The sequence below is a fragment of the Ruditapes philippinarum genome, unplaced genomic scaffold (genome assembly GCF_026571515.1).
Source record: "Ruditapes philippinarum isolate M1 unplaced genomic scaffold, ASM2657151v2 ctg3009_1_1_1_1, whole genome shotgun sequence".
Classification (NCBI taxonomy): domain Eukaryota; kingdom Metazoa; phylum Mollusca; class Bivalvia; order Venerida; family Veneridae; genus Ruditapes; species Ruditapes philippinarum.
In genome coordinates this window covers 4,129-17,039 of record NW_026855695.1, presented here as the reverse complement: position 1 = coordinate 17,039, position 12,911 = coordinate 4,129, and the positions used below count along the sequence as shown (strand labels likewise).

The following is a 12,911-nucleotide window of genomic DNA, read 5'->3' as shown; positions in this document are numbered from 1 at the left end:
CTGTATACGGTATGAATTTTGGATCATTTTCTATGACATCTGATTAAACTTTAAACCGTGACTTAATTCGCTTTATTACGACCGTCAATTAATGTGTCCTATATAGTAATTAATGTATTCAATTGTCTTTGACTGTTGATATATAAGGTAAAGGTAAAGGTCTTGTTTATAATAGTGTCACCCCTACTGAAAGGGCCAGCCATTTCTGACTTATGAGACACCTTTTGCTTGCATACTATATATATATATACCTCCTAACTCCTACCACTAGGCCAATATAATTATGTTGAATTGTAATTTGTGTTTAGCGCAAGTTTGGTGATGATGATGATAATAATAATAATAATAATAATATAATAATAATAAATAATAATAATAATAAAATAATAATAATATGATGATGATGTTGATGACTGGGTATATTCAGCAGCTGCCAACATACTTATGGTTACTAAACCATTTTAAAGCCCTAATTTTTAATATGAACAAACGAAAATCAGCCTTTTGTAATATAAGTTTCGTGAATATTCTAATCCGCAAAATCTATTTTGTACAGGAAAGATAAGGTTAGGATAGGACAACCTTCACCACCCACACCATAATGGGATTTATCTGTGGACATGCTATATACGGGACTTTTATTTTTATGTATGGGGTCATTAAGGCCAATGTCGTTCAGTCAGTACATTTTTTACAATAAAGATTCAAACGATAACTTTTTCGAGGTCATATAATTCTTTAATTAATACAGAATAAGATAACATGTACCACAAGGTAGGACGTACTTTGGTCTAAATTTATGTGAAGTCCGACTCCTACGGGGCACCCATCTCGATTGTTTTGTCAGAGTGTGTATTGGTTTGTATATAGTGCAATAAACAGGTCCAAAGGATTATATTAGAAATTGCAGAACGATTATTAATTATTTTTATGTTTTACATTCATGGAAAAGATGTATGCTGTGGCCTACATGGCTTATATGAAGCTACGCCACCTATAAGGCATACTGCTCATTATTCTTTCTACCCTTTAAACCTTCCTTCGCTAACTATCTTTAAAATAATTGTCTAATTTTCAATCTTGATAAAACCATTCAACATTTTTGGGATTTTTCCAAAATATGTACGGAATGAAAGGCGAACAGTGCAGACCATGATTTTGGTCAGCACTGGTCGCTGGGTATATTCAGTACCTGCCCAACAGTCTACTGGTTACTAAACCATTTGAAAGCCATATCAAACTTAAATACAGATACATGATTGTTTTGCCTGTTCCTGAAACGAAATACAGGTTTAGAAAACCATCAATATATCATCAAAATCAACTCTAACGGAATAATTAATTGTTTTTCAAACAAAATCAAATTCTTAATAAAGTTCTCTTTTTTTTAAAATGCGCTTGATTAAAGAAACGTCTAGATATATATTTGTTAATATTTAAAGGCACATTATGCCTCAGAAATGCTATCTTTTCTCCTTTTGTATTGTTGGCAATTGGTATAATAATAGTAATTATTATTTTGTATGGAAGTCAAAATACTACTTTCATTACCTATTGCTACCTTTACGACACACAACTGTATGTTCAACACTATTTCCATCAGTTGTTAAACATGTAACATGCTCTTAATCCATTATTAAAACATTATAAAACACATCTTTGACATTTCTAAAGATTTTTTTTTAAATGTTGTTTTTTGCATAATGTTCCTTTTATTGATTTTGTATTTTAACCATTATGAAAGACCCGAATGTTTTTAAAGACTGGCAGATTTGATTGAAATTGCGCATGTTTCAATTTGTTGAGCAATAAAGGAATGGGTTACTGACCTATTTAAAGGTACAAACATAGCTGATCAGGAATCCAGACTGTCAATGGCAAAAATAGACTGTAGCAGGTTGGTTGACATATTTGATTGACAAAGGACATATTTCATACTTAACTACATGAATGAAGTATAAAATAGTCATTAAACATTGTCACAGTAATTTAAAACTGTACAACATAAACAGCATCATAATAAACACCGCATACATTTAACTGCTTCACAAATTGGCATTGCAGTGGAGTTCTTTATGAATAGCAACGGCACAAGACTAAATGTGGGTGTGGGAAATTTTATCTTATATAGGTCGTTATATAGTATATACAAAACAGATTCTCTTTGAGGCCACAGTTCTATAAATAGTGTCGTCATGACCAAGATAGCTAGCGGACTATAAAAACAAATTAAAGGTTGGTGTAACCTTAATTGTATTAAGAGTACGATAGTCTAACAAGACGTAATAGAAGAAACGACTTGTTGTTTGGTTTCTAGAGTGTTCATAATAAATAATAATGGCATGTGAGTACAGTAATACGATAATACGAAAAGTTAGGGGAGTATCATATGGTTTTATTTCATGTATTATTTGTTTACTTTTTAAATATTAATCGAAATCAAAGCTGCAATGGTTAATTCGACTAGTAAAGAAGCCGTCGATATGGAATAATTATTGCGTCATTGACAGCATTCTTTGGTCAGTTACCCATGCATACTATTGCAAATTAAAAGTATAATGATTATTACGTTCCATAACATTTCACAAAAAGCCAGCGGAAGGGGAATTTAAAAGAAAGAAAAACGTAACATGTGTGCTGAAGAAAGAGTATGAATTTCACGTCGAAAAATATTTATTTTAAGACACCAATTCATTACAGGGAATGGACGATATATCCTTTTGATTTTCGACTGTATGTTGGTAGTTGGGATATATTTCTGCACGGATATTCCAAGTGCACTGCAATCCCAGATTGAAATGCCATCAAGCGACAACTGCACTGAGGAGGGCGCTGAAAACAGTACGTGTTGCATTGATTGTCTTGGACTTGGCGCTACCCAATATAACCTGCTGTACACTGTATACTCATGGACGTAAGTAAACTGTTTTAATTGGTCAATTTATATACATATCTATATTTGGTTCTTTCAATTCAGAATATTTATTACTTATTAAGTTGTTCGTTAAAAGGAGCATTTACGAAATGTCGTGTGATTCTTGCGAAAGAAGTGTATATAACCTCTCTTAACGTTATGGCATATAAAATAAGGGTGACAATAGTAATATCAGTGCGTTTATAGTTGTTTCTTAAAGGTCAATTGTGCCGCAGATATGTGTTTTCCAAAAGCCATGTTTTTTGGTGTCCTGTTATAGCTTCCAAAAAATTACTAATTAGCCAATTACTTAAACCATATTTTGCTTCTGTTGCTTTTTAGCAATTATACTACTTTGTTTACATTTTGTCAGTTGTGACAAAATAATTTTATATTCCGAACTTTCTTCAGATGATAAGCATGTAACATGCCCTAAAACCATTATTTAAACATATACCATCTCATTCCTGCCATTCCTAAAGATAGAAAACATTATTTGTTACTGAGGAATAATGTGCCTTTATTCATTTCAATTAAAGTAAGTTGTGGTTCAATAGATAAGCTAACTGTGCTAACCTCAATTAAAGTAGGAAGTAAATAAATAAAATGGGAACGGTATTCAGATTTCGTACAAAGAGTTTTTGCGAACTATTCTGGTACATAGATAAACACGATAAACAGTATGACCATTTTTTGGTAATAGTGTTTTCCCTTTTTCAACACTTTCATGACTTATGTGTTATAATGATTAACAATTCATTAACATTTAAGTTGTATTATGCATACTAGTACATTTACCAAAGCGAAGGACACTAAGTTTTTCTTAAAAGAGAAAATGACGCCTTCGTCTAAACTCATTGTGTTCTTTTTTACAATGCCATTCCAGGCTCTAGTTCATACTTTTTTGTTTCTTTTACGTCTACAGAAGTTCCGTAATGATTCTTCCAGTTGGTTTTGTAATTGACCGGATGGGAAATAGAAGTAGGTAATTCTCAATATATTCTTATTATTATTCTTGCTGTATTTCTAAAATAGACTTGCACATTTTCCACATTTGGAACTGTCCATTACCCGTTTTGGAGATATTAAAATGGAAATTAAAAGTTAGTCAGCTGGCTCTTTTTTGGCCTGGCTCTTCTCTGGTGACAAATGGAAATCCCTTTCGATTCCAGCAGAGTAAGGGTTCAGTTTTATGTATCTCAATTAAAAGTGACAAAAATGACTTGCTGATACGGTTGTTTGGGTTTAAGAGCTCATCTGTAAAAAATGTTGTAACTGTAATGAAAATGTCTATTAAAATGTTTTTGCATGACAGTTTTGCTGTAAAAAGCCAAATTATTGTTTTATTTGTATATTCTTCCAGTCTCAGCGGTTCTATTTACTGGTATCGCTACCACTGGTTCCCTGTTATTTGCCATTGGTTCAGTTCCCGGTATTCGGAACACGTCACTTATGTTCCCTCTGATGATGATTGGTCGACTCTTTATTGGTGCGGGTACTGGCTCCTCCAGAAGTAAATATTTTTAGCATATCTTCTTGTATAAAACAACGTACACGATGTATAATACATGCGTTTAAGAATAAATCACTCGAGCACCCGCCGTTATTTTGCACGTTTTTATGTGTGACTCGGTGCCATGTAGCATGTAAGTTTCCCATCGTCGGAAACCCGCGTCGACCGAACCATTAACATTTATAAACCATGTGTATGCGACGATGTGAAGGTCCTGGTAATGTCATTATCAAAACAAAACAGTCAAAAAGATATTGCACTCGCACGTGAAAAGCATGACAAAAACCATTTTTGTTGTTGTTGTTGTTGTTTTATATTCAATCTTATTTATTTGAATTCAATTCTTATTTTAAAATATTTTTTTCCTCTAGATTTATTAAATCCCGAGCCCAAAGGGCGAGGGTGGGCATTACTTGCCTCCTGGTTCTAATGCAAATGTTAAGGCACACAAAAAGATGCATTGACCCTCTATTGTTGCTCCGGTTATTTACTTTTCCATCATTTTCAATTTTCTCTGCATATTTCGAAATACATGTACATTTTGATTTATTTCATGGTGTCTGCTATAATCAAGTACATGTATCAACAAATAGATTCTCTGTTCCACGATATTTTATGACAAAATATTGACAAAATGTTAAAACATATAATGACATGTATGTTGTTGTCACAATTCTTGGTAATACGAAATAATGTCCTGAAATTCAACTTGAATGTTATAAACTTAATTAATGACTAGAACTTAATATTGTAGAAAATCTTCATAAAAGATGTTACATCATAGTACAGAGATAAGTTTGTATGTTTAGAACAAGTGCTTTGTCCATAAAGTTTATTCAATATTATTTTTACATTTTATCACTTGTTTTGCTTCTTTTGCTACAAGTTGTGCGAGACCGTGTTATAGCCAGCTGGTTTCCAGATAGACTTGCCCTAGCGTTCGGTATCGCAGTGTCAACAATGGGCCTGGGAAGTGTTTTAACTTTTTTACTGACCTCAAACATTGCTAAGTGGATAGGTTTAAGTGCTACACTATTTGTTGGTAAGTTTAACAGGTTTTTATGTTGTTGTTGTTGGTGGTGGTGGTGGTGTTATTGTTTTACTGCAAAGCTATGTCTGTGCTTTGGGAGATTATTTGGCTTATGGTGTAGTACACATTTTATTAATTGCATAATTATATTGTCATGAAAAATTACAGTTCCATTCTAAGGAATAATATCAACTATTCTTACATATACCACATTCGTCATCACTCTCTTAGTATAAAAGATCTTTGATATTTACATAATTACACATGACAATCATGCACAAATACTTCTCTTTAAAACACTTCGTAGCTATTACCATAATTGTTATTAGAATAGATATAAGTACTCGTATTACTACAAAGTCTCTTCGCATTTTTACTTTTCAACAGATTTGTAATGACTATGTAACCATTCCATTCCAAGCACTATAAGACTGGGAGGACGATTATATGTATTTTTTTAAAAAGCAAAAGGCATTGTGCTTAACATTTCATTTGACTTTTACATGTCACAGAATCGTTAACATAGAATCTTATAAATTATCTAGCCTGATACATTTTTCTTTAATTGATTGCATGAGGAAATTCTATTATTTAACATGTTTTCACCTAATACTTCAGCAATTTTGTTTAACTCATTTAAGAGGGATTCACTGGGATAGATACTCTGATTTTAATTTCAGGAGCAGGTGTGTGTAGCACGTGTTTTATTTCAGCACTATGTCTGTGCTACCTCGACTGGTATGGTACCAGGCATCATAGTGACACCAAGGTCACTATACGAGCTATATCAGCTGCAGTAAGTGTTTAACTTCCGGCCTCTAGTCTCAATAATACTCCTTCATACATTAATTCCTAGATCAGGCATGCAAAATTACGAACACTAGGTCCTGCAAATCCTTGTTTAATTTAAGGTCACAACAACAACTAAAGGTCATATGACCACTTTTTGCTCAGATATCCCTTTGTGCGTTATTTCAGGCGCGAACTGGCACTTTTGACTGAATTCAACCTGTAGCAACGAGGGGAAGATACTTCAAAAATTAGGTGTCTTAAAGATATATTGTGCTCAAACTATATGTTTGGAATAAAGATAATTACTATACGTACAGTCTCTTTTGAAATGTAAAATAAACATCTTTTGAATACACACAGAGAAAATATGTTACGCTTTTACATAGTGACATTAAAAAAATGGCAGTTTTTATAAGAATAGACCAAAGTAATTTAACTAGAAATGTGTCCACATAGGACACGTGTGACCCCACACTCCACTGTTTTTGTCAATCTTATGACTCTAGGTCAAATATATTTTGGGCTACATGTGCCACAATTTGAAAACAAAAAATATTTCAAGTACTAAGTAAAGGGCAAGAACTTTTCAAATACTGAATAAATCCACAAGTGAATCCAAAGTTGCATAGGTATACATGCTGACCAACATTCTTGTAAACTTTCAGGCCTACAGGTCAAATACTTTTTGCGCTATGCATGAACAAGTTGTAAATTGCACATTTATACCTGGTCAATGGCAATAACTCTAACAAAACTGAAAATGTCCACATGCAAAACCCTAGGTGCACAGCTCCACAGTGATGTTGATCATTATTCCTGTAAAGTTGGTTGATTCTAACTCAAGCATTCTTGGAACAAATAACACAACATAATGAAACGGTTTTTACTAAGTCAAGGGCAATTACTCTAAAAATACTAAATACACAACTACATAACACATGCTGATCAACATTCCTGTCAAGTTTCATGACTCTAGGTGAAATACTTTTTGAGCTACTTGCGACACAAATGAGAACGGAGGGACGGGTCGACGGACGGACCGAAGGAAGGACGGACGCACAAGGGCAAATCTAAATCCCCCCGCCTAAAGTGGGAACAACAAGTAATAGAGAATGCACTTCCCAAACAAAGTTTATATAGTTTATACATTCACTTATTTAAATTTGACATATTCAGGAAGAATTTACTATATTTTAATAAATTTCTGCAATAAAAGTATTTTATCCAAGATGAAAATTTTATACGTTTTTAAGAACGCCCATCATGGTTGCCCTTGAGCCCCAGCAAATTTCTGACCACGGACAAATGATTGCACTGTTTAACAAATATCTTATATTATATTGAACTTATCAACTTTCATAAACTTATCTTATTTTTGACATTATTTCTACGTGATATATTACCGCAAAATTAGATATCTGAATACTGTTTACATCATGTAAGTTTTACGTTCTAGATTTTGTAACAATTTAACAACACATGTATTTAAAAGCACAAAAAATGTACTTGATAAACCATTTTACATCATTAATTTTAATCCAAATTAATAGATAAGTATTTTGAATAAACAAGTAAGGTTTAATGTAAATCAGACATAGACCCCTTATTTACTCTTCACTATCATAACAACAACAAGTTGATTAATGTGTTTCTTATTGTTTATTTTTGTCCTATACTTCTTCCAGAATATATCTACAATCAAACAGCTACCAAGATCATTTTGGCTGATCAGTGTAATGATAGCTACATATTACAGCTTTCAACTACCATTTACTGCCAACGGAAGGTATAAAATGAACTGTAATAACGAATAACTTGTCGGATATTTGTTAGATATGTCAGATGTTTGTTTGTTTGATTTGGGTATACGTACGTCACACCGACACAGTATAGGTCATTTGGCGACGTTCCAGCTTTACTGGTGGAGGAAGACCTCAGGTGCCCCTCCGTGCATTTTTTCAGGCACGAAAGGGCACCTGAGTAGAACCACCGAAGTTCCGTAAGCTAGCTGGATAGCTTCCTCACATGAAAGAATCGGGATTCGAACCCACAGCGGTGAGGGGCAAGTATTTTGAAGTCAACGACCTTAACCACTCTGCCACGGACGTCCCCTAAAAAAGTCAGATGAATAAGATACCCAAATTATATGTCGCACGTGTACTAGGGCATTTTACAATTGCCGGACATAAAATATTCGAAATTTGATGGAATATAAAGACGCAAGACTCTTAATTTTGTCCTGTTATTTTACATCACCGGACATATAACACTTTTAGCTATAATAAGCTTTGCGACAATTAAAACATAAAAAGAAGCAATAATCTTTTAAAAATGTTTATTCTTTATAGTTTCTATTAAGAATACATGTATTACAATGTTCACCAAATCGACACTAACATTAAAATAGGACATACATTTTGATTTTAAATACTTTGGTTACTACATTGACCATAATCAGATCTATTGGTTGTCAGAATTAAGGCACACAATCTTTTTTTTTAACATTGCATATGCCTACATCTCGGAGCATTTACTACTTTGGTTTGAAATATTAACTTTATGTTTCAGTAAATATATACGTGAGAAGTATAGGTATACGAAAACTGACTCGTCGTACATCAATGGTGTTATATACGATGTCTCTGTCGTCATTTCTCCATTTGTTGGTCTTCTGCTCGTAAGTTAACATATGAGTCGCGTCATGACAAAACCAACATAGTGCGTTTGCGACCAGCATGGATCCAGACCAGCCTGCGCATTCGCGCTCCATGCTGTTCGCTATCAGTTTCTCTACTTGTAATAGGGTTTGTAGGCGAACAGCATGGATCCTGATCAGACTGCGCGGATGCGCAGGCTGGTCTGGATCCATGCTGGTCGCAAACCCATTATGTTGGTTTTGTCATGGCGCGGCTTATATTTAAATTACAATTTTATAAAGCAATTCAAATATGTTATATGCCTTATGAAATTAAGTTTACCAGTCTCTGAACTTGTCAGCTGTTTTACGTTTAAAATTATAAAATAAAAAGCTATCATTTGCTTGTAGCGACCATCTAGAAATTTGAAAATTGAATACTTTTCATTCAGTCTCTCAGAGTCGTATTGAGACTAGTCTGAGAATACGTGATTTATTTGTAATAAAAATTGTAGGATAGATTTGGAAAGCGAGGTTGGGTAGCCTTCCTAGGAGCCATCCTGACTTTACCAATGGGACCAATACTTTTGTATACAGATGTGCCCCCTTTACCAGTATATATATGGATAGGCGTCATGTTTACAGCTACTGTCGTAAGTTACATACGTAATTTACATCAATTGTATATAGGATCAGTAATTTTCAAAACTCTTTAAACAATATGAGACAACTGTTTAAAACTTTTAATATAGACAAATTGCTATGCTTTTTGCAAGCATGAATGTCAAAAGGATTAGCATGTTTAAAGACAATGATTGGTGCATTCATCATATAAAGGCCAAAAGAAAGTTTACACAGCGTGCAATATTTCAGCTGTATAAAAACATGTTTGGGGACCATTAAATGTAGTCAAACAAAAATGAAATACCTACAGGCTCTGAGTATTTTGTCGTTCATTGTTGCCATTTGTTCATGGCCGCTGGTATACTGATTTTGTGGGATTTCAGCATTATTACTAGTAATAAGGCTGGTCATAAACATCCATGGATGCTTAAAAGTACTAGTAAGACATTTAAAGGATATTTAAAATAATATGGTAATAATTGATATGTAAACGTTCTGTGTCGAATGCGATAAATACAAAACACATGTAGATTTTTTAAAAATGCTAAAGATGTAAAGTTAAAAAAAAATAATGACAGGTTGCATTGTGGTCAGCAATACCTCATGTTGTACCCCATTCAGCTGTTGGAACAGCCAATGGAATCGCATCTTGCATGCTTGATCTAACTGTCGGAAGTACAAATCTTCTTGTTGGTCGATTATTATCAAAGGGAGAAACGTAAGTGTGTTAATCTTTATCAACATTACCCTGCTGAAACCAAGCTCTACATTGCTCATAGATTAAATCTAAATTTTCATTTTCATTTATATCGAAAATCGAAAATGAGGAGTCCTAAAATGAACGCTGGACAAGCTTGCGGGTTTTTGGTTAACGTCCGGTTTTTTGTTGGTCAGAAGTGTGTTTGTTTTATATTTTACATTGTTTTTTTTTCTAAAATATATATTTGTTTGTCATTTTGAATTTAAAACCAATCCTGATTTTCATAAATGAACTTTAAGGGGTGAATTATATACCATAAATGTTCTCATTATCGTGTAATTGTAAAATAATAAAATAATTGTATTTCTTTTTTTTACAGACAAGATAATAGTGTGAATATCAACTGGCCCTATGTATTTTTGGTCATGTTTGGCTTTGCGTTCATCTGTGCCGTGTCTGGAGTAATCATCAATGTTGGTTTTAAAAGAAAGGTATGACCTGTTCCAATAGATCAGTCTTCTTAACCATTTTGAGACAATGAATGATAATTTGAACATTTTTTACCAGACTTTGAGATTTGTTTTCGTTTAAAAGGTTCAAAACTAGTTTTTCTACACATGTGTGGTGACGGTTAAAAATATTTTTAAATAATCAGTCATTGCCTTTAGCTGACATTCGTAACAATGAACATTAGTTTTTGATGAATGGTAATTAATTAACTGCATTCAGTATTTCACAAATATATTTCTTTAGAAATGCTTGCGTCCATGAACAGGCTCAATCAAACCGAGCCTGCAACATTTAACAATTTTGCCGTGTTGGGCTTTCTTTAGGGATTCTGTTTTTATCTATTGCATACATATATTTGTTTGTATATTTCTGTACGATTTATTACACATATCATTAATGAGCATGAAAATAATTTATTTTCAGACTAACACTATCAACAGAAAACCTCTGAAACGCGAGAGAAGCATTTTGGATACAGACAAATCCGAGAATACTGATCACCAATATACCCAAAGTGTTTACTCTATTTACAATGATATTATAATAGAAAATAAAGCATCGGATATGTGGCGGAGGTTTTCAAGTAGAAAACAATACGAAGATGGAACGGCCAAATGCAAGAAGCAGAAAAGTTTATTTATAGATCTCGATAATGACAATGCTATTGAAATAAAGATTACGTTAACAGATAAAAACATTCTTGAGAACAGTGTAACGAACGAAGATCAGTTGGAACATTATTCAAAACTAGTAAATGATATATTCAAACATGTAACAAACATTTCTTTTGAAAATGACATATCTGAAAAGATGAACAGAACGTCATGACGTATCGATTGATGTATTTTTATTTGTGACATCATATGATATGAATAAATAAACATTGATCTTTATTTTATTTTCTCTCTCTCGACTTGCATACATATTTAGTATCATTCAGTGAATTGCCGAATTCAAAATTTATAGGTTACATTTTGGCAGATAATAACCTTTAAGGACATGAATGGTGACATGTATTGGTGTTGCTGGCAAGTTTGAGATACACAATCCAGTATTTATATAGCAGATAATAAAATTTTCTATAACAAAATATTATTATTCATCATTTAAATGTTTATACTAAATCACTTAGAACTTTATCGGTTATATTTTATAAGATTATCCAAATAATACAATTCTATTGTTTTAACTACGGGAAAATGCCCATTGTAGACCAATCCACTTTAAAAAGTTTTCAAATAATGTTCAATAAAGTTTGTGCTCCCCACCACCAACCTTTCACCATGAAAAAGAGCGATTGGGAAAGCCAATTAATCACTAACTGGATCTTTGTGGTATCTAGAATAAATTTAAAGATTCGAAATGAGCCGCGTCACGACAAAACCAACATAGTGTGTTTGCGACCAGCATGGATCCAGACCAGCCTGCGCATCCGCGCAGTCTGATCAGGATCCATGCTGTTCGCTATCAGTTTCTCTACTTGTAATAGAGTTGGTAAGCGAACAGCATGGATCCTGATCAGACTGCGCGGAAGCGCAGGCTGGTCTGGATCCATGCTGGTCGCAAACCCACTATGTTGGTTTTGTCGTGACGCGGCTCAAATGTTGACCGTTCTTGCAAAAATATGACTTTGGAAAACAGTGATATCATTTGCAACTCAGTAACTTAAAGATTACACATACTTGTGATCTCGAATTAAATGTGAAACTGGGAATAAAAGAACTTACATATTATTTAACTCCATTCTACCATCTTCAAATATAGACTTAGATACCTTACCTCTTCACCAGGTTTTACCAATAATCTATAGGATGATAAATGGAATATGTATATTTAATGTTAAGTATATATAGTTACGTTTTTCACTGAATATAAAGTTTTGGAATAGTTTTGTTGTTAAGTGAAACATTTTCTTCTCGGATAAATGAACGTGACAAATGCATTTACAGTGAACTTCATGGAAAGACAAAATTGAATTCTGTTTTGTTTTGTTTTAATAAATTTATTCTATAAAGAATAAAACATGTAATAAATAAAATAAATTTAAATAACAATAAAACATCACAATAAAAATATCCTACAAAACCAAAACATTTCATAAAATACATAATGCAATTAGTTATAAAAGAATTCAAATTACATTAAGAATCACAATTAAATACAGATACATGTACATATCACTTTTTTTTCATT

General features: G+C 33.0%; 1 protein-coding gene across 1 annotated transcript; it reads left to right on the top strand.

Moving 5' to 3' along the window:
• Positions 1-1,459: 1,459 nt before the first annotated feature.
• Positions 1,460-11,605, top strand: LOC132744125 (major facilitator superfamily domain-containing protein 1-like). The gene is made up of 12 exons (XM_060732740.1): positions 1,460-2,344; positions 2,701-2,914; positions 3,840-3,895; positions 4,278-4,427; positions 5,314-5,469; positions 6,138-6,253; positions 7,935-8,035; positions 8,818-8,926; positions 9,400-9,537; positions 10,087-10,226; positions 10,588-10,699; positions 11,142-11,605. The coding sequence occupies exons 1-12, from the start codon at positions 2,338-2,340 to the stop codon at positions 11,544-11,546; spliced, it is 1,704 nt and encodes a 567-aa protein (XP_060588723.1). The 5' UTR covers positions 1,460-2,337; the 3' UTR covers positions 11,547-11,605.
• Positions 11,606-12,911: the final 1,306 nt, after the last annotated feature.

Coding starts and splice junctions, on each gene's coding strand:
- LOC132744125 (XM_060732740.1), top strand. Junction 8,036..8,817: donor CCATTTACTGCCAACGGAAG/GTATAAAATGAA, acceptor TTTATGTTTCAG/TAAATATATACGTGAGAAGT. Junction 9,538..10,086: donor TCATGTTTACAGCTACTGTC/GTAAGTTACATA, acceptor AAATAATGACAG/GTTGCATTGTGGTCAGCAAT.